The sequence below is a fragment of the Lepisosteus platostomus genome, chromosome 24, assembly GCF_059453375.1.
Source record: "Lepisosteus platostomus isolate fLepPlt1 chromosome 24, fLepPlt1.hap1, whole genome shotgun sequence".
Lineage (NCBI taxonomy): Eukaryota > Metazoa > Chordata > Actinopteri > Semionotiformes > Lepisosteidae > Lepisosteus > Lepisosteus platostomus.
In genome coordinates this window covers 16,546,022-16,567,349 of record NC_142634.1, presented here as the reverse complement: position 1 = coordinate 16,567,349, position 21,328 = coordinate 16,546,022, and the positions used below count along the sequence as shown (strand labels likewise).

The 21,328-nt window shown below is 46.6% G+C and overlaps 2 protein-coding genes and 1 long non-coding RNA gene across 6 annotated transcripts in view; 2 read left to right on the top strand and 1 right to left on the bottom strand.

The window, feature by feature from the left end:
- On the top strand, positions 1 to 19,813 carry LOC148641785 (acyl-CoA dehydrogenase family member 10-like). 4 transcript variants are annotated; one of them, XM_088618315.1, is made up of 22 exons: positions 4 to 151; positions 1,061 to 1,130; positions 1,380 to 1,574; positions 2,679 to 2,827; positions 3,471 to 3,665; positions 4,035 to 4,193; positions 4,582 to 4,765; positions 5,074 to 5,215; positions 6,920 to 6,988; positions 7,974 to 8,155; positions 9,068 to 9,218; positions 9,818 to 9,963; positions 10,071 to 10,244; positions 10,431 to 10,777; positions 11,777 to 11,917; positions 12,281 to 12,418; positions 13,055 to 13,145; positions 13,609 to 13,767; positions 15,852 to 16,024; positions 16,876 to 17,019; positions 17,717 to 17,794; positions 18,845 to 19,813. In XM_088618315.1, exons 3-22 carry the CDS (start codon positions 1,391 to 1,393, stop codon positions 18,977 to 18,979), a joined length of 3,141 nt encoding a protein of 1,046 aa, XP_088474441.1. In that variant the 5' UTR covers positions 4 to 151; positions 1,061 to 1,130; positions 1,380 to 1,390; the 3' UTR covers positions 18,980 to 19,813. The 4 variants fall into 4 exon arrangements, 3 of the variants coding, with proteins under 3 accessions (XP_088474442.1, XP_088474440.1, XP_088474441.1); XM_088618316.1 differs by lacking the exon at positions 1,061 to 1,130 and having other exon boundaries at positions 1 to 151; positions 4,582 to 4,741; XM_088618314.1 differs by lacking the exon at positions 1,061 to 1,130 and having other exon boundaries at positions 1 to 151.
- LOC148641784 (uncharacterized) lies at positions 19,495 to 21,119 on the bottom strand. The gene is made up of 2 exons (XR_015929832.1): positions 20,766 to 21,119; positions 19,495 to 20,690 (listed from the first exon to the last, which is right to left on the bottom strand). It is a non-coding gene; the product is annotated as an uncharacterized LOC148641784 (long non-coding RNA).
- The window catches only part of aldh2.2 (aldehyde dehydrogenase 2 family member, tandem duplicate 2), a 15,030-nt gene continuing 13,885 nt past the window's right edge, over positions 20,184 to 21,328 (top strand). Inside the window, exon 1 of the mRNA XM_088618317.1 lies at positions 20,184 to 20,449. Within this exon, the coding sequence (XP_088474443.1) occupies positions 20,315 to 20,449 (135 nt within the window). The 5' untranslated portion in view covers positions 20,184 to 20,314. The remainder of the gene's footprint in view (positions 20,450 to 21,328) is intronic.

Below are 21,328 nucleotides of genomic sequence, written 5' to 3'. Positions count from 1 at the left end.
GCTCCCTCGTCATGTGACGGGGGTCACGGCCAGCGCTATCCCATAAAGACAGCTGGGGGCATGCATTTCTGCAATTCCAGTTAATCGCCGAGCAAAGTCTGGACATGGGATGTCTATTAACCGCCCTGTAGTGTTACAGTAAACAAGACATGTAAGTGGAGCGTCTGACGTTAGGAAATTAAGCGATGCATGTTTTGACAACTTGGCAAAACGTGTTAAATGAATGTGAATGCAGCACTGAGATCAGGAAGAGAACTCTTGCTTTAACAAGCTATGCTGCTATTTAACGTAGATTATACTAAAAAGTCGTTATTCTCTTCTGCTACACCTGTATTACACGTGCTGCAAAACAAAACTAGAGAGCACGCTGTAATATTGTAAATGATTTGTTACTTTAAATTGTTTTAGCCTGACTAACATCACCGTCTTGTAGACTGAAAATTAACTGCCTAAACCTTTATGAACTTCGTAACACAATAAAACATAATAATGAAATTCTGTCGCGTTTGAAGTGCAGAGTTTAAATCCAACTTTAACACTGAAACGTAGTTTAAGAATACGGCGACGTTTCTGTATTAATAGCAAACTTACTGGACGACTAAGAAGTTATTTGCTTTTTCTGATTCACTAAATAGATCGTGTTGTGACAGTACAACGTATTAACGTTTCACCTATATAGAAAGAACTGAATGTATAAACTGAGCGTTAAAATTTGCTGAGTAAGTGTTCGCTGCTGCTTTTTACTGTAAATAGCATTTTAGTTATCCGTTACTTTTTTTTGACTTGCTCGATACCCCAATCCCTAAAGAATTAGGATCAGTCGTCCGTTTCCTTGCGGGTGATACTTAATGTTGGCGACTCTTTGTAGTTTAGGAAGTAAGTAAAGACAAGAATATACAGTATTATTTCATTAGGAATACTAAAAAAAACATTCAGGATGCATTTAAGTTTGGGGAATTTTATTAAAGTGTTGTGTGGCTTTCCAGAAATGTAGCAGTATAATTAGTTTAGCAATTGTCTAATCTTCCTCTGTGTAAATGTGTTTATGGCTGCTGAGCAGGGTCTGGTGACTCCCTGCCCTCATGACTGTGGCACAGGTGTCTTCCAGGAGTCATCGGTTCTCTGACAAGGTCAGAAGGATGGGTCTGAATTCCTTCCTTTTGTTTTGTGACTGTAGTTCTAGGTGGTGGTGGTGGGGTTTGGGTTTGCTATGAAACCTGACATGCTGATGATTTAAGGATGATATAAAACACCTTCTGGTCCAGGGTTGGCTGTATCTGATTTATTCTGAACCTTCTTTGGCTCTCAAATTGGCCCCTATTATATTCCTTTTTATAATGCATATTATATGTAACAATCTCTGTCATCTACTAATGCAGAAAGCCCAGTGATGTGTGCTGCCCGGCTGCTCCGGTGCTCCTCGCCGTTCTTCAGAGGCTTGGAGAAGCTGGGCTCTGTGCAATGGCCACTCAGACAAGCTTCTGTGAAGGGTGGGGCACATGTCCGGACATACAAAGCTGTCATTTTCGACATGGGAGGTGTGCTCCTGCCGTCTCCATACAAGAATGCAGCAGGTGGGTGAAGAAAATGCTTTTCGAGGGAAATATTTTTGATTGTAGCGCAAGAAACGCGGATTGCAATTCAAAGAGCTAAGGTTTGCCTCTTGAACTATTTTAGCCAGGCTGCCTCGTACATTTCACATGTTCAATCGCCCACAGAGATCCGAGCAAGACTGCACCTCCTTCAGCGCAAGTTGAGCAGATGTATGAGCTATGGAGGCATCTTGAAACATTTGGATATCCTCTCCCGATAATATTTATAAGGCTCGTAAAATGAGATTAATAGTTTTTCTTTTGAGAACTAACTCCTACTGGTGGCGAAGTGATGTACTGTGTTTGTTCTAACTAGAAAGTCTAGTATTAAATCAAAATAACCTGGCAGCCAAATTGATACAGTATGTGGCCAATACAAAATGTTTCAGTTGATTTAGATCCATAAACCTGCTGGATTGTGATTGTCTGGTCCCAGGGTTGTCTGCCCCACTGTGTGCCCCTTGATTAGTACTTCAGGCTTTTTACTAAGGCTATATTTTACACAGTTCAGCCCACCTTTGTCTGTCCCTGTTGTTGAGTTTTTAATCTGTCCCAAAAAAGGTTTCTTGGAACAGTCACACAAATTGACTTAGTCCTTGTGACCTTCCCTGTAGCTTACCGAAACCTTTAACTTATCTGAAACGAAACATTTTACACTGTAATGGTGTGACATTCCCTGCCTTCTGCCCTTTGCTTGCCAGAAAAGGGACCAGCTTCCCTGCGACCCTGAACTGGATGAAGCAATTAGAAAATAGATAGATATAAAAGAGGGCAGCATGATGGCGCAGTGATCAAAATTGCTGCCTTGAAGCTCTGGGGCTCTGGGTTCGATTCTCAACCCGGGGTGCTGTCTGTGTGGGGTTTGTATGTTCTCCCCAGGTTTGTGTGGGTTTCCTCCCAGAGTCCAAAGACGTACTAGCAGGTTAGTCAGCTTCTGGGAAAATTGGCCCTGGTGTGAGTGCGACTTTAACTTGGCATGAAGCTGGATTATTCTGTTATCCAAACATTCGGGTTCTGCTAAGAGAATAAGGCATCCACAAAGTTAGTCCGTTCAGTTTAGCACAGCCTGTCCTTTCTTGTCTCCAGAGCTGGAGCTGCGTCATGCTGTGCCTGTTGGCACTATAGCCCAAGCCATGAGACTGGGAGACAAGAGCAGCGCGTGGAAGAGGTTCATTACAGGAGAGATGAGCGCAGCGGAATTCATCGATGCTTTTGGAAAAGAGTGTGCAGAGATAGTAAGTGGGAAATGTTTTATATCCTATTAAATGAGATATGAAAGAGCAGCGTAGAGCAGGGGTTAGGGCTCCAGACCCCCTACTGGAAAGCTGAGGATGCTGCAGTTGTACCTTTGAACAAGGTACTTTACCCCCAGATGCTCCAGTGCACCCAGCAGTGCCCCAGTTTCTGAGGGTAACCCTGCAGTGGACTAGTATCCCATCCAGGGCAGAGCAGTGTTCTACTCTAAACGCTATAGAAGCCAGGACAGGCTCAAGCCTGATGATCCGCTGGACTCGGGAATGTGGTGGCCATGCACTCGCTGAAGAGGAGCCTGTCTGGGAAGAGGCTGTAAAGAATAGAAGAAAGTTGCAAATGGGTAAAATTACATCATCTGGCTCTGAGTTGGTCTTTTAACTTTTGTAAAGTGCCTGGAGCCCAATTCCTTTATAAATTGATATTTCACTGAGTAACCATTGAAATTATTGGTACCTCTATCTGTTGACTGTTTGTGATATACAGTACTCGGGTGGACAATCCAAATATTTCTAATCTTTAATTCCTGATTGGCGTCACTTAAGAGGAAGTGTTTAAGGAAGCTGATCTAGGTGCAGTAGGTCACCTGCCTCTTCAACACACGTTTTCCTGCCCTCCGTGTCCCAGGCTGGCTGCTCTGTCCCAGTGGACCTCTTCCTTGCTGAGCTCACGACGGGACACATGGCCCAGCAGCTGCCGGCTATGACCGAGGCCATCCAGTGCGTCCGGGCCGAGGGCCTGAAGACGGCCGTCCTGAGCAACAACTTCTTCCTGCACGACGGGCAGACCTTCCTCCCTGTGGACCGATCCCAGTTCAGTGTGGTGCGTCTAGCCTTTCCTGTTAAAAACAAAGTCTCCAGTCCCCAAAGCCCCAGGGTTTTCTGTGGCTTCTGCCTTGCTCCTGCTTGTTTGTTTCAATCAATTAATTAATCTGAGCAGAAGCATTGGGAAACATTTCTTTATTCTCATTGTTTGGATTTGGCAGTTTAACAACCCTAGTTCCAAAGACATGAACTCTCTTTCAGACTCAAAGCAAGAAAGATATGCTAGAAACGTTCCTCACCTGCTTCTGTCATGGGATTCCTGTTTAAAATATTTGGTTTTCCTTCTTTCCTAAGTAGAAGCTCTTCACTAGAAAAGGGGGGAGTGAGGGTTTGGCCTTGACCGTGTCGGTCCTCCTGTTTCCTGCAGGTTGTGGAGTCCTGTATTGAAGGGATGTGCAAGCCTGACCCCAGGATCTACAGGCTGTGTGCCGAGCGCCTCGGGGTGCTCCCGGAGGAGTCCGTGTTTCTGGATGACTTGGGGCAGAACGTGACGGCGGCGCAGCAGCTGGGTTTTCGCGCGATCAAGGCGAGTGACGGCCTGCAGGGAGCAAGCAGCAGTGCAGAGCTCAGGCAGCAGTGCAGAGCTCGCAGGGTTCAGCCTCTGACTGTTCCCCGATGGGCACCGGTCTCGTTCCCTCGATCAGCGAGCTTAACTCGGCTTCAGCCAAGTTCCCGGTTGCAGAAATGTGTGTAAAAGTCAATTGCTTTAGAAAAATAAGCCAACTGAAGACATTAGTAATAATCATATATATAAAAATAATAATCAGTGTGATTTGAAATACAGTACAAGTTAAAAAACACAAAGAAACCTAACCGAGTAAAAGCAGCAGTTGAGAAATTGACCCGAGTGCAGAATGAGGATGGGTTTTTTGTTGTCGTGGCGATCAGTGCGTGTGTGTTTTTGTCGTCGCCAGGTTGGAGACCCGGGAGCTGCAATAGGGGAGCTGCAGGGCACGCTGGGTTTCCCCCTGAGCGGGTTTGTCCCCGGCACTCGCGCCGTCAGGCCAGAGATGGCTCTCCCTCTCCAGCAGCTGGGACAGCACCTGCGGGAGGTCTTGTCCCTGGAGTCCCCAGGTGCTCCGACCTTCCTGGCTGGACGTGCGTGTCTGTGTCAGTTCAGGCGTCTGGCCTGTAGTGTGTGTACGTGTGTGTGTCTAGCAGTAGTCTTCTAGCTGACGGGCAGTTCTGAAGAGTTGACACGTGAGTGATGTGTGTATTTTGCATATTAATTGGCGTGACTTTCATTGGAGTGCCCCGATTTCCTCATCTTGGTTTCTGATTGAGAGCCAGGTTAGTGGGGTCACTAGCAGAGCAGAGCAGTGCGTGTCATGGGGCCCCTGGCGTACTGAGGGAGGCTGCTGTTTCTTCTCTGTCCCCTGATGGCCTGTTGCTCTCGGCTGCTCCAGAGCCACTCGGCGTGCGGCAGTTCAGCCACGGGCAGTCCAACCCCACGTACCTGGTGACCGCGGGGGGGCGGCGCCTGGTCCTGCGGAAGAAGCCCCCGGGCGCTCTCCTGCCCTCTGCACACGCCGTGGAGAGGGAGTTCAGGTGTGTGCTGTTCTGCCCTTCTTTCTGTTGCGCATTCGCCTCGCTGTTCTTCTGAAGGCCGCTTGAATCTGTTTCTGGAATGCACCACAGATAAGGGCCGCAACAATAATACAGTACGGCAGTGTCCTGAGATTTGTGAGTGTTCGGTGGAGAGAACAGTCATGTAAAGCCACACTCTCAAATAACCATGACCACCACTGTACCACTGTACCTTTGCATAATGTACTACAGTATATGGTGTGTATGGTTACATAATGGTATAGGGTGCATAAGTAACCCTTCCTTGTGTAGTGTCAAACAAATGACAAAGTTCAGGTGTCTGTGAAGCAGAAGTCTCTTCATTCATATGCATATGGAAGTCCGGCTTGCAACCACCAAAAAAATAAGTAGCTGAAGATGGTCCTTTATACCTTAAAACACAAAGAGTTACTATGACACATTATAAGACAGCAACACATGCCAATTAATTATATCAGACTAGACAACAGTTAGTTCTTTTCATGTTCTGGGCATACAGCCAGCTTACCAAATATATGTCCCTTATCTTACTGACCAAGGACAGGCGGCATCTTTATATATATTTGAGCACAAAGCCCTACTTCAAGCCACCAGACTGCATAGTTTGCAAAAAACTACAAAAACAAGAAATGATATTATTATCTCACTTCCCAGGCGTCTCTCTTATCTTCTTCATTCCCTCCTTAGAACCATAGGGTTCTACCAATCAGGTTCTGCCACTAGATAAGAGATGTAGAGACCTTTCCCATGAAATCAGTTTTGACCCCCATGATCCCTTCATGGCGTACAGTTAGCAAAGAAGCAGCAGCTTTAGTCCACATGTTGCTCAAGCAGGATATTAACAATATGATAATTACGAATAATACCAGACCCACAAATATGTATTGAACCAGAGACCCTCCCATGTTCCTAGCACAGATTGTAGCCATGCACCAATGCCCCAATCATCTGGATTATAATTATGATATTTTTATTGTTCTTCATCATAAGTTACTGGAAACATTTCTTTATTATGTGACTTACACTTTACCACAGCTACTTCAGTCAGTAGCTGCAAAGCTTCTAACAGTTCAGAGACAAACCCAGCATTCTTAACTACCCTATTCCTCCATCGCCATCCAAAATTGTGGCATACACCAAATGTGTATACAGTATATAGACATATATGATGAAAAGTATCAAGCATTAATAGAAATAACATTGATCAACTAAAAGAAACAGTGGTTATCATGCACATAGTGATCAGCTGAAAATAAATATGAATCCTGCTGTAGGTCCAGTGAATTCTTACACTGTCTCTCTCTGCCTCCCTGATCATGACGCCCCAGTTTTATCAGGACCGTCGGGGAGCCGGTAAAGTCCTCTCCAGCCTGTCACTCCCCACACTGCCGACAGAGCCTGGAGCGTTCATTACCGTACAGAAACAAGACCAGGAAAAGCATACAGTTCACCACTCACAGCTGTGTGCAAAGTTTACAAGTTTAAGTTTCTACCACACAGAGGTTGTGTCAATTTATTTCAGCTTATTGATTCACTGAAACATACAATTTGACCAGGGGTGCCTAAACGTTTGCAAACAGGGGTATGTTTTATACAGAGAGGGAGACTGAAATGTATTATTTCATGGAGCTCTGATGCCATGCTGCTCCAGTGAGTGCAGTGAGACTGCGGTCATGTGTTCTGCAGAGTCCTGAAGGCCCTGAGCAGCGCTGGAGTTCCTGTGCCCAAAGTGATGGCCCTCTGCGAGGACCCCAGGTGATGGCAGCATGCCCACAGCCCCTCCTGCTACCTGCTAACCTAACAGCGACCATCCACTCCTGCAGGGAACTAGAAGTAGGCTAGATAGTGCCAACCTTTTATCTTCTTCTGCTGTACAGGACAGATAGGCATTTTCAATGAGGCGATAATGGCTCCTAGCTCTTATCCAAGGAGTACATCTGTTTTCAGAAATATTTCACCAGGATCGGTGAACACCATGTCTTATAGTGTAGTACAGTGTTTTGGTTCCTGCATTATACAGCTAGATCTATCAGTTGTAACCTAGACATTTTTGGGGAAAAATATATTTGGTGTATTTTGGACTATATTGCTTGATTTTTCTAATGTGGGTGGTTTATACAGACAGATGCAAGTCCTTCAGATATGAAATCTGCTTAGTTTCTCTTTCTGGGCACTTTCTCTCTTCATTTCTATGAGGTAAAAAGGGAATCAATCTCTTAATACTTCTGGACTATAAGGGTAGTTTTCCTTTTGTTGTTGATTTTTAAGTCTACGGATGTCCTCATTTATATAATTTCATCTTGTAAGCAATGAAACTGAAATGACAGGAAGGTTAATGTCTGCTTTCTAGCTCATTTTGTCAGAGCACCAGTAAGAGGAGCTGCAGGTACTGATCCAGGTCTTTCCAGCCTTCTTGCAGGGAAATGCAAGGAGACTGTGAAGTAGTAGTGTGATGAGTAAAGAAATCATTTATAAGACAACTGCAGTAAAACCTAAGCATTTAAAGAGTTAATACTTCATTGTAGAGAAATGAACATCAAAACTGACAAATGTGTGCACTTTTATTATAGGTGGCTGTCGGATCAAGAGGTCTTTGTAATTTTGTAAAATGTGTTTGTGTCTAAAACATGTCATCGGGTATCTTTTAATTTAAGTGCTCATCTCTGCAGTCTTAAAACTGCACATTCTAAAAATGTCTATCAACATGCCAAAACCATTCACATCTCCTGTGTTTGTGTAGCGTTATTGGAACTCCATTCTTCCTGATGGAATACTGTCCGGGGAGGATATTCCATGATCCTTCCCTGCCAGGGATGGACAGGCAGGAGAGGAGAGAGGTGTATGAAGCCATGGTCCGAGTCCTCTGTCGGATCCACAGCGTGGACATCAAGGCTGTTGGGCTGGAGGACTATGGGAAATCTGGTAAGAGCAGACTTGGCTCTTTCAGGGATTGTCCCGTTGTTACAAGACCTGGATGGTCCTGCATCTCGCCTCTTGGTTACATGACTTTACAAAATGTGCCTTCATTCCTGGGATGGAATAAGATTCTCTGTTGTAGAACAGAGAATGAAGAAGTAAATGAACTTGGGTTGGCAGTCCATCACAGGGCAGACAAACAGACAGACACTGAAATGAGCTAGGGCTAATTTTCCAACAAGCCAGTACGTCTTGGGACTGAGCACCCTGTGAAAAAACCCCACAGACACGAGAACATACAAACTCCAAACGGACAGCACCCCACGTCTAGAAATGAACCCAGGGATCCAGTGCCATGAGGCAGCGAACCAGTGCCACCTAACTGCTGTATTCGGCTAGTTGGAAACAAATATTACCCTAATACAAATATAACTGGAGCATTAATACTGTATATAATGATCTCACCAGGTCTCACCAGGACTCTAAACAAGGCTAGGCCTAGTCAGGGGAAGGCAGATCTCTAAGGAAAGCTCAGTTGCTGCTAGAAAGTGTTTTTTTTTGTGACAGTAGGTGGTGCTCTTCCCTCTGAATCAGAATTTCTGTACCGATATTCTGGTATATTGACAGAGGACACTGTGCTGTAGGTGGTGTTGTACTTCCCACAAGACATTAAACTGATGTTCTGACCGCCTGGTCATTACAGATGCCCTAAAACAGAAAATTGTCTCTTATTTTCTATTATTGTGCAGCGATGGGTGTCACCATGACTGTGGTCCAGTGCGTTAAGGTCAGAAGTCAGAAGGAGCATTGGAATCTCGGATGCTTCAGCTGTTAGAGAGGGGAACTTGGCTAGTGGCTGTACTGTATCTCCCCTGCCCTCGCGCTCTGATGCTCTCTCTGCGTCTCCCTGCCCCTCAGGCAGCTACGTGGCCCGGCAGGTGCAGACCTGGACGAAGCAGTACAGAGCCAGCGAGACACGCCGGATCCCAGCCATGGAGAGGCTGATGGAGTGGCTCCCACGGCACCTGCCCCGCAGCGAGAGGACGGCGGTGGTGCATGGGGACTTCAGGTGCGCCACTCTGCTCCCCGCTGCCCTGCACCTCGCATCCCTGATCCCAGGCGGGAGTGTTCCTTATTAAAAGGGAAAAGCACTTCATTGTTTCCGGGAGGTAGCTTATAGGAGGTGTCTCTTTGTGTTGTGAAGCTAAAGCTATCCAGTGTTGAACGTGAGGAAACATTCTTCCTAAAGGTGCTTTTCTGGTGTTTGTTGCTGTTGGGAGACGAAACAGCGCAGGACTAGCTTGCTAAATTAAAAGAAAAAAGCTCACAAGAAAGTACCAGTACTTTGATAAAATTGTTGCACATATTAATATATACATTGTTAGTTACCAACTGTTCTGGTTTCGGTCGTTGGATATTTCTTTATTTTATGGAAGTTGATTTACATTAAACAGTTCAGCATGACTGACAAAGCAAGGTGTGCATCTCGCTGTCAGGATAAAGAAAACTGACTTATGTAATATTCTTAAGTAATTCTATATAAGTCTATACCAAAAGGCCTCTGATGGGGGGGGGGAAATGTTGGCAGAGATTCCATAAACGGTGTGTAGTACATCTTTTGTAACAAGATGCTAAGACATCCTGTCTTCCCTTCCTTTTCATGTCCAGGTTGGATAACCTGATTTTTCACCCGGAGAAACCGGAGGTCCTGGCTGTCCTGGACTGGGAACTCTCAACATTGGGGGACCCCATTTCTGATTTGGCTTACAGCTGCCTGGCACACTTTCTGCCTTCTGGTTTCCCAGTCCTCAGGGGTGCGTGTCACCGGGGTGGAGCCCGCCTGATCTGGCTCACAACAGATGGGAAGCACGGGGATTTGTGGAAGGCACCGTTACATCCAGAGGTTTGCTGTGCTTTCCAGGGATCAGCCAGTGTGATCTGGCGGAGCTTGGGATCCCCAGCGCGGAGGAGATCTTTTCCCTGTACAGCAGCCACATGGGCCTGGAGCGTCTGGACAGCTGGAACACGTACATGGCCTTCTCCCTCTTCCGAGTGGCCGCCATCCTGCAGGGGGTCTACAAGCGCCACCTCAAAGGTACGGCGAGACCCTCCGGGCCCTCGGGCGCCTGCTCGGGGGGCTGTGCGGGGGAGTTCACACTTCGGAGGGCTTGCCTGGCGCCCATTGCTTGAAAAGGATGGCTTCGGGCTCCCCTGCGACCCTGAATTGGGAGAAGCAAAGGCTGTGAGCTGGGTGGGTAATCGGTTCTGTCTCCCTAAACAGGGCAGGCCAGCTCTGCCGACGCCGCCAGCACGGGGGAGCTGGCCGAGCAGATGGCAGAGCTGGCGTGGGATTTCGCCGTGAAGGAGGGCTTCCGCATCTTCAAGTCCGTCCCGGTGGGAAACCCAGGAGCAGGACCCCGCAGGGCCTTCGGCAGCGGCAGCTCCTCTCGTCCCGCCCCAGGCCAGCTAATCATCTCCCCTGAGGGCCTGCCGCCCGCGGTCCAGGAGCTGTATGGCCGCCTGCAGGGCTTCATCAGCGCCCGGATCCTGCCCGTGGAGCAGGAGCTGCGGGACCACCAGGTGTCCGAGAAGAGATGGACCACTCACCCCGTCGTGGAGCAGCTGAAGGTACAGAACTGCAGCCACTGTCGTTAGACCTTCAGGACCGTTTCTTTTTTTTTTAAAAAAAAAAAGGCATGTATTTATTTTATTTTAGTCCACCCTATTCTGGAATGGCGTGTTGGGTGTTTGTCACATCTCGGCTTGCAACTACAAATTCGACCCACGTACCCGCGAGTCGCGTGTCTCCTGACTCCTCCCCCTGCGAGTCGCGTGTCTCCTGACTCCTCCCCCTGCGAGTCGCGTGTCTCCTGACTCCTCCCCCTGCGAGTCGCGTGTCTCCTGACTCCTCCCCCTGCGAGTCGCGTGTCTCCTGACTCCTCCCCCTGCGAGTCGCGTGTCTCCTGACTCCTCCCCCTGCGAGTCACATGTCTCCTGACTCCTCCCCCTGCGAGTCACATGTCTCCTGACCCCGCCTAGGGAAGCCTAGTTAAAGTTGGCCGGCGACCTGGCCCAAACTCGAACCCGTGACGTTGGAGTGGCAGAGCTCAGCCTCTGCTCAGGAGAATGCCTTTCCAATGTGAGCCACAAGGGAGGCCCAGAAACTCGGGACCTTTGCCGTGGACTTAGAAATTATTTATACAGTCTTTATTTCCTTGTTTTCTATTCACTCCGCAGCACTCCTTTTTTATTTCTGCTTGTCAAATAACGGATTGGGGAAAAAAAAGTGTTTGCGTGTGCAGTTGGACACTGGATATGGTGCTGCTATAGTGCAGGTATAGTGCCGTCTGATCTTCTGAGAAAACAATATGGAAAATATTCTTCTCTTCTGTGAGATCACATGGCTCTACATCTGACTACGCTATGACTCTTAATCCCTGGTATTGAAAGCCCCATCCCGCCCAAAACTAAAATAAACTAAAAACAATATTTGATCATATCTGTCTAGATCAAAATTAAAATCCTCGTTGTTGTTGCCGTCGGTGCGTTATTTCCCACGAGTCGGCCGCCGTGTTGAAGGCCCCCGCGGGTGCCACTGGGCTGTGACGCGTGTGGCTGTGTCTCCAGGAGGAGGCACGAGTGGCGGGCCTGTGGAACCTCTTCATTCCCCTGGAGCTGGACCCCCTGGCGCAGTTCGGGGCGGGCCTGACCAACCTCCAGTACGCCCACCTGTGCGAGCTGATGGGCCACTCGCTGTACGCCCCGGAGGTGAGGCCGGCCAGCCCCCCTGGCTTCGCTGTGTCGCAGCTGCTGTTCCTTCCTTCCTCATCTCGCTGTCGTCTTCTACGTCCCTTTCATCCCCGTCCTCCGCTTGAGCGCCGCCTCTGAGCAACGCTTGGCGGACGTGGTTAAACGGGGCGCGCGCTGTCGGTGGCCGAGATCCGGCATGCAGGAATGAACTGACGGAGCAGTCGTACACCTGACAAACACGCAGGCTGTGTGTGTACAGGATCGGGTCTTTTAGATGCCACGGCTGGGATATCGGCTCGTAGGCCCGGGGGTGTTACTGGTGGGATCTGCCGAGCGCCTCGCCGGAGGCCTGTGCGTGACCCTGTCCCGGTGTGTGCGCAGGTGTTCAACTGCTCTGCCCCGGACACCGGGAACATGGAGGTGCTCATTCGCTACGGCACGCAGCGACACCAGGAGGAGTGGCTCACGCCCCTGCTGAGTGGGACCATCCGCTCCTGCTTCGCCATGACGGAGCCGCAGGTGAATTATTTCTTCAGTGTTTTTCCTCAGATTGTCTTGTACACGTAAAAGGTTCACCTAGACGTACAGTAGGCTTGTAATGGAGCAGGAGATGTTTAAGATGTAACACCAGTGATATAGGAATTGAAATCAAAATTGACCTGGTAATCAGTCACAAATGATAAACCTCAGGTGTCAGGAAAAAATCTGATGGGGGGGGGGAGAGGAAAGGAAAGTTTGGCAAACAAAGCATGTTCATTTCTTATTTGCAGATACCCACCCAGTGTTTTGATTTAATCCAGATTTTCATGCCCATTCCAATAAATAACCTCACAGGCTCCTGGACAGAACAGAAATAAGCCTTAATTGCTGCTTGTCTCTCGCATTACTGGTGCTGTATGGTTCAGGATGTACAACCATTGGAATATTTGAAATAATCTGAAATTCCATCCATAACTCCCGTATTGGGCATAAACAAAACAGCATATAAATGCAGTGGATAACGATGTACACTAGGGGAATGTCGGAGAGCTTTAGGCTTCAAATGATTTAATAGAACTACACCTGCATCCTCAAGAGGTTACAACAGGGAAGCACTTTGAAATTCTTTGTTGATGAGCTGTTGATCTTGAGAGCTGTTGCTTTTCTGAATGACAGGTTGCTTCGTCAGATGCCACGAACATTGAAGCGTCAATAATAGAGGACGAGGACTACTACATTCTAAATGGACATAAGTGGTGGACATCAGGTCAGAAATGCTTCCAGTTTCTATATTGCCATAATCCTAGTGCCTCAGTTATAGTTGCTCTGTAGAAATATTTTATTAGGCGATTGAGCTGTGATTCAGTACCATATTTGAAAACAGTTCCTTTACGGTAAAACTAATTTATGTGCACACTTTATTGAATCTTATACTTCCATTTTGATTAATATGAAGAATTAGGAAGTCAATATTGATAAAAAAGACTTTTAGAATACATTTTTTTTGCTTTATGGTGCAGCAGCTATACCAAATTGAGTATTTATTCATCTGACATAATATAATTAAATAAACTATCCTCCCTGAGTTAGTGTTTGAGCTTTGCATCCAATGACACTTAATCCAAATCTGTGCAACATGAGATGATTATTAACTCCTCTAAAACCGTTATTCATTCATCTGCAGATGGCACGTGATGAGCCTTTTTGCTGACCAGTCCTTAATTCCACAGGAGCCTTGAACCCCAGTTGTAAGCTGTGTGTTTTCATGGGAAAGACCGACCCCAGTGCTCCCAAACACAAGCAGCAGTCCATGATCTTGGTTCCCATGGATACTCCTGGAGTGAGGGTTGTGCGCCCTCTCTCGGTCTATGGAGGGGAAGATGCTCCAGGTGGGATATTGGTCTAGCCAGGAATGTACTTGTTTCATAACTATTACAGTGTCTCATCGAGAGTGTAGCCCCACCCTGTGGCCTGTGCCTGCTGGGTTGGGCTCAGGCTCACCGTAATCCGAGAAGGTTAAAGAAGTTCGAGGGAAAAGGACAGGTACTTATTTTGAATGGGAAAACATTAATTAACATTTTGGCCACATGACATAACAGCACAACTTGCCAACTGAAAACAAAATTACTGTATGATGCTTATTTCAGCATAAGCTGTCCTGATTCCCACAGATTGTCATAATTTGGAAGTGTTGGTTTTGTATATTTTGCTGAGAATGAACATAAAGCACTTTTGCTTTAATACACAGTCTTCCTTACAGTCACAGTCAGGGACGTTTTTACTTGCACATTACAGAGCTGTTGTACCATTATCAATTGTACTATTAACGATTTACTTTTGTCAGTTACATAATGCATGCTATGTCTTTAAATTTCTCTGAACAGTTAGTGTTATCTGATAAGAAATCATGTTTTTATCTTTTTTTCCCTTATCTCTAGTGTTTCACAATATAATGCACTGTAACAGAGAGTAGTATGGTACTGATAAACACCGGTATATTTGTGGAAGCTTGATATTATCATGCACATTTAAAAAAAATCATAATTGCAAGTCCTCCCTAACTTATCATCTAGATTCTTTTTCCAGATCAACGGCAGTTTGAATGGACAGCCTCCTTACTGCACAGTGTATGACGGCCCGCCCTGCCAGTCAGGCACAGTGCTTGTTGGCAAATGCTTGGCTACAGTCTGTCTCGGTCACTGCTGATCAGATGAAATGTCCAGATTTAGCTTTAGGGCCATGCTGAATGTACCGTGTGAGCACTGTCAGCTAATGTCTGCTGCAAGGAGGCACAGATCATGTTTAAACAACATGGGCTGGTGATCATTAATCATCATGCACTGTGCATATCTAAGGCATGCAGATCTGGTCTGGTTTTCATGTTATAGATCAATACCCCTGGTGAATGGAGTCTCTAATTACATGGGAACCTGATTCATTGATATCTCCATCTTTCTCCAAACATTGTACCCCAGAACTCTGTATCTGTTTTACAAGTAGCACTCCAAAACCTGGAATGAACTATTACCTGCGATCAAAGGTAAAACAAAGTCTCACATTGCAAGGCACTTAAAATTGTGAAATAAGATAAGCTCTATTAAAAATTAATCGGGGTTAGAAGTGGAGTTATGGTTAGGTAGTGTGTTAACAGCAATGTTCAAATATATACTGTATTTATATAGCATATGATGAGAATTCATTTAAACCAGAGACACTAATTAACCTAGGCAGCATGTCTTTGGGAGATGGGAGAAAACTGGAGCACCTGGAGATAGAGAAAAGTAAAATCTTCAGAGGAAGTACCATGTCGTGCTGCTCCACACAGATGTTTCTCCTAAAAATCAATGGAAGGCAAACTCTGCCTTTTACTTGCTGTATATCACAAACATACCAAATGTCAGTACAGTATGTTAGCTGTGCAAAACTTTACCATTAAAAAAATGTTTCCTGTCGCGTTTCGGTAATGCCGAAATCCTTGGTTTTCATTTAAGAGATTCAAAGCATCCAGTATGTTTCTTCACCATGTGAAGTCATAAGAGTGACTAGATGACTGGAAATTGTCTGGGTGATCTGTCTCTTTAGCTGTCAGTGTGGATCCCATGATGGTCATGTGCTGCAAAGTTGCTCAGTTCTAACATGCCTCCCCAGCCTTAGAAATGTAAACTATCATGTTTAGGCTGTTTGAAAGCGATCCGAAGATGTTAATCTGTGAAACTGGCAGTTGTAGCAAGGTGCAGTCCTAGGAAAGGAAGGGGCAGTGTCTTTTGTCCTCATCCTCATTTTGAAAAATGTGCTAAAATTTACATGGAGAAAGAAAATCAGTCTTTGAGTCTTTTCAAATATTTTGAGTGTTGTGAAAAATAACCCGTAAAATAAAAAGTCAGCAAACGCGGTGGTTTATAAGGAGGAGTTTGTTTTGCCTCGGTCTTGGAAACGAGGCGATCGTGGTCTGTGCCGTGTGCTGCCCTGACAGGTGGCCACGCGGAGCTGGTGTTCGAGAACGTGCGCGTTCCCCGCTCGAGCCTGCTGCTGGGGCCGGGCCGCGGGTTCGAGATCGCGCAGGGCCGCCTGGGGCCGGGCCGGGTCCATCACTGCATGCGGCTGGTGGGACACGCGGAGCGGGCCCTGGAGCTCATGAAGGAGAGGGTAAGGGCTGGGGCGTCTTCGCTAGCGGCAGCAGGCTAGGCTTTTCGGTGCTCCTGGTTTCATTATGCATCCCACTGATAAATTCTGAGGGCCCACCGGCAACATTTTAGTCGTCAACAAATTTTCTCATACATCAGAATTATTTGCAAGAGCACGGCTGGATGAGATCGTCGCTGGCGCCGGGCCAGTGACAGAGTGTTGTGACTGATGACAAATGGCTGCAAGCAGTGATTGATGGGCTGAACAGCCTCCTCTCGTTTGGAACTGCTCTTATTAGGTCTCCAATGTTGCTCAACAGTTCTCATCAGCTGACCCTGTCGTGGATCAGTAGGAACTATGAAAACACAATTTCAGACCTTAGAAGTTTCAGAAGGAGAACCTAAATATGGAGAGTTTAATGGTGGCCATAGAAGCCGTAATGGGGTGCGCACATGTGAGAGAATGTAGTCCACATTTCCCACTTGCCCCTCCTACATACCTGTTCAGTTTTGTTAAAGTGTGCTCTGTCTTCAAGGGAACAGGAAGGCAGACAGTGAAGTGAAGAATGTGATATAACTGTGAAGCTTCACAGCCTGCCTCCTGCCCACACACACACACCACATCTCAACAGGTACCGGCTGCAGGGCAGGGCAGGGCCTGCACCATGAGATCTCGCCCCATCTGTAGTTCGAAAATTCAGACCTTTTTCACTTAACCAGGCAGCTAATGGACTTAGCCTTTGGTATAACTTATAAGACATTACTTTCTCCTGCTACTCATCTAAGAAACATAATGCCTTGTAAATGCAGGACGTTTTCCATTTCATCCGTGTGTACTGCTGTTCTGGGCGGTACTCCTGTTTTTGTTGGTAGGTGAAGACGAGAGTGGCCTTTGGCAAGCCCCTGGCGGAGCAGGGCACCATCCTGGCTGACATCGGCCTGTCTCGCCTGGAGATAGAGCAGGCCAGGCTGCTGGTGCTGAAGACAGCACACCTCATGGACACTGTGGGCAACAAGGTGGGCCAACACTGCAGTAACACTGAGACAGGCCGCTGTGCTTGGGCAAAAGAGATTTTAGTAATAGTTCAAGTAGTAATAGTTCCAAGCTAATAGGCTAATAATAAAATAAAGCTAAGGATGTAATGGAATATTGTCAAATCTGGGCCCTCTGTTTTTGTTGTGGGGAAATGTATCCATTCCATGGTGCAGTAAATGAAGTGGACAGGCAGTTTCACACCAGGGAAAATTACTTTGGTCATTTTCCTAACTGAGAACAATGTTCGTACTGAACTTAGGCTCTGCCCATCCCATGCAGTATAGTTGACATGAAATGGAACAATCATTCATTTTAAAAACTCACTTACTGTCTCACTGTTCCTTTCATCAACAGCAAATGACAGCTGACTAATCCACCCACTGTCATTTGGGAATGTTGTAGCATGTTTGTAGCTGAAAGACAAATAGTTTCTTTAGTTTGCCTGTACCATATTATGTAAAAAATGGTGTGATCTTCCCAAAAGTTTAGCTTTTGCACAGGCTTTCAATAATCTAATTCTATTTGGACTTCTAATTCCTTACGATTAGAAACAACAGTACAGCACTTCTCTTTTTCACAGTGAAATTTGTACATTTGTTAGTATATTCTTTAAATTTTTTTTTGCAAAAAGCAGACTGATTCCCCCCCGATGAACCTGACCGTTGTCTCCTTGTACAGGTGGCAGCTCCTGAGATTGCCATGATCAAAGCTGTGGTACCCAGCATGGCTCAGAAGGTGATCGACCGGGCCATCCAGGTACAGCACAGCATCGCCATCCAACATCTGAAAGGCTACCTGTGACAGGAGGCCAAAGTCTCATCACTGGGTTGACTGTAGCCTAATGAATCCCAAAGAAACCCATGTCTGTTTCATTTTGTGTGGATCTCATTTTTGACATCCAGGCGCTCTTTGTTGAAGCGTCGTAGTGCTGGCATCAGGCGACATAAACAGCAAGAAAATCGAAAGCTTGTACTCTTAGTAGAAAAATGGAAGAGTATAATGAAGGTCTGTGAAATGGGAATGTTTACTAAAAAGGCAGAAAGGTTCCTAATTCTCTGCAGACGTCAGTAGTTTACAAACTATATCTGAATCCAAATCAAGTATGAATTAGGAAGAGCATTCTGCTAGTCTTTTTTCATCCCTTTGCTTCGCGCCGATCATTCCAGAATGGGAGCATTTGCAAACACTGTAGGATCTGGCTTTCTAGCAGGTAACGGAATGACAACAGAAGCTTGTTCTTTCTGCCCGTCTGTTAACTCCACTCTCCCTGACCTGCCTCTTCTCCTCCTCGTCACGCCCCTCCACGCCTACATTCCTTCCTCTCTAGCGATGCCAAGGAAGTTCCACTCACTCACTCATAAGCCTTTCCTCCTCTCAGTGCTGATTACTCCAGCTAACAGGCAATGCTAATAGACATTGTTTGTTGCTCTTGCTAAACAGAAGTCCTAGCATTGAGCCCTTGATTGGGTAGAAAATATTTTCTCAATTTTTTTTCCTTTTAGTATGTGTTTTTGTAGACTATAGTCAACCTTGGCCTTCCAGGAAGTGAAGTGTTAAAGCCGTCGATGAGATGAATGATCTGACGTTTCCCTTAGTCGCTGTTTTTCTTTTTTCGCGGTGGTTGAGAAGACCAGAGGCATTAACAGGTGGTTTAGAATGAGATGCACGTGCTTTCTCGGCAGGGTGGTTTTTGTTAATTTGGATGTCTCGGCGGTGAGGCAGTCGTCTCCCAGATGCATCAGCGATGTCTGCTGGAAGTGAATGAGCCCCGAATTAAACCGTTTTGTCTGCTGCTTTGCTCTGCAGGCATTTGGAGCAGCGGGCCTGAGTAACGACTACCCCCTGGCTCTGTTCTTCAGCTGGGCACGGGCCCTGCGCCTGGCAGACGGACCAGATGAAGTCCACCGGGCCACTGTGGCCAAAATGGAACTGAAACGCTGATGCCCTCCCTCCCTCTCTCTCTCTCTCGAAGCTGCACATGGTGTAGTCTCAGCGGGTCCTGGGGAGCCTTTGCTGTCTCTGACTTCATCACCGTCTTTCACTGTCTGCACTGGAAGGACACACCTGTCCTCCTGTCCTCAAGAGCCACAGCCCTGCGGCGCCATCTAATGTAGGACTGAACTGCTTCTTCCAGGGGACCCCAGTCCTGGTCCTGCGTGTTGTCAGGTTTTCCAGGTGTCTTTAACACAGCAGACCCCCAAAGTGCTGGGAGAGGATTAAACTGGTCAGTCAGACGGTAATGGGCTGAGGACAGGAGTGTCAGACACTAGTCTTGTACTGTTGAACCAGGGATCAGAAAAGCACATTCACTCCCCAAGAAAACAGTTGTTCCAATTAAGCTGAGACTGTGCCCCATTGGAACCAGGGTTGGACGCCACATATTTATAAGAATCAGTCATCATAAAGAGATTATTGATGTTTGATTCTTAGAGATCCTAGTTCCACATTCTTGTAAAAAAAAAACAGTTTCTATGCATAATAAAATATATTTTGTTTTTTTGCTAATGCGGTTTGAAAATAATGAATGTGACAAATGTTTGCACTTGTTTTGCATAGGCTGCCTTTTCAATTTGTTATTCGCTACACTATCCCATTTAACAGAACGTAGTATTTTACACATTTTAATGCTTATTTAACCTGACATTATTTTTAGGGTGGGGAAAAATGCTATTTGTTAAGATGTTTGTGTAGTTTGTTTTTATAGGTGTGCAACAGTTACGACTTGATCCATAAATGCAGTATTGACTTACAAATAAAGACAGAAAATGAACCACAGAGCTTGACATTCCAACTCGTGATTTCAACTGTTTCTAAACGACTAAATAAGGACACGGAAAATACATGATTTTATTATCCCAACAGCCGTCTACAGCTGAAACTACAGAGTTCATGGTGTTACAAACTCTGTTTTAAGCAGAGTTAGGTCATGGCTTCAGAAAATAGGAGATGGCTCGGTCAATTTCACGGCGAGTTATGCGCTTTGCAGATAAAGCGCAACACGACCCCCCAGCCGGCCCAGAGCTGGCGACTCTCCCCTCTGCTCCAGTCCTGGCGCATGCGGGCAAGGTCTCCTGGCGCAGGGCCGTAAATGCAAACTGCAAAAGGAGGCGTCCATTGGTGCAGCTGTCCCGGGAGGTGCAGGAGGCGGGATCGGAGGCGTAAAACCCAGCGAAACGGGGGCCGTGCCTGTTGCACTGTAGCTCTTGCTGTGTCCGAGGATTGACAGCCCGGGTTGTAGCCGCTGTTGAAACGAGTGAGGGGGTTTAAAACGGCAACATGTTGCGCTCCGTGCTTTCCAGATCGCTGCTCCGGGTCTGTGACCGGGGGTCCATCCGGCTGCCTGCGCATAACTACTCTGCTGCGTCGGCAATCCCCGCTCCTAACCCCCAGCCTGATGTGCACTTCAACAAGGTACCCCAGCCGGGCAAGTCGTCGCGAACATCGGCTGCAAGCGCAACAGGCAGGCCGGGGGCTCGTTATTCAGCAGCCGCTGCACGGCCAGCTTCAGACCCCTGTTGCCTAATGAGCTGACAACGATTTTGAAAAAAGGTTTCTTACGGTCATGGCGTGGCGACGCTACAGGCGATTAATCGCGCTGATGGGCTTATCCCGCAGGGCAAAGTTGTTGCAGTGGGGTTGAACTTGGGCATTCCTGTGCAAAATCGAGAGGGGAATTAGGGGCTGCGTGCTCGGGAAGCGTGTTCGTGCACAACCTTGTTTTCTTTACCTTGGCTTCGTGTCTTGGGGTTGTCGTGTCGAGCTGGGGATACGACCTCGCTGGCTTCTGCTTTTTGCAGCTCGGTGTTTTCGAGTTTGAGGTCCAATCTGATACTACCGAGAGGCCTGGAGCAGGCAGGGAGGGGCGTGTGTAGCTCAGAGAGTTGAAGGCAAACGGGTAGTGAAGGACAGAGTGAATAAGGCTCTCCCCAGGGGTGAAGAGTATTTAGATCTTGCTCGAGTTCCAGTACTTTTAAAATTGTGCAATTAAAAAAAGTAAGCAAGTTTATAAGTTTCATTTTGGTAAAATACTAGAGCAAAAGTATAAAAGATTCATCTATTGACAGTACTCATAAGTGCAAAGTAGCTGTCCTAACTTCTACCCAGGGAAATCTGCTGTTAATGTTAATCTAATGTTACTTTAGATTATCAGCAGCACTGCTGTTTTGCACACACCTTTGATTACATTTAAATCTGAGATAAGGAATTTAAATATTAGCCCAAGCTTTGTCCATAAATGAAATGGTTCTAAGACCGTACATTAAAAAATATGTTTGGGAACTGCTTATAGAT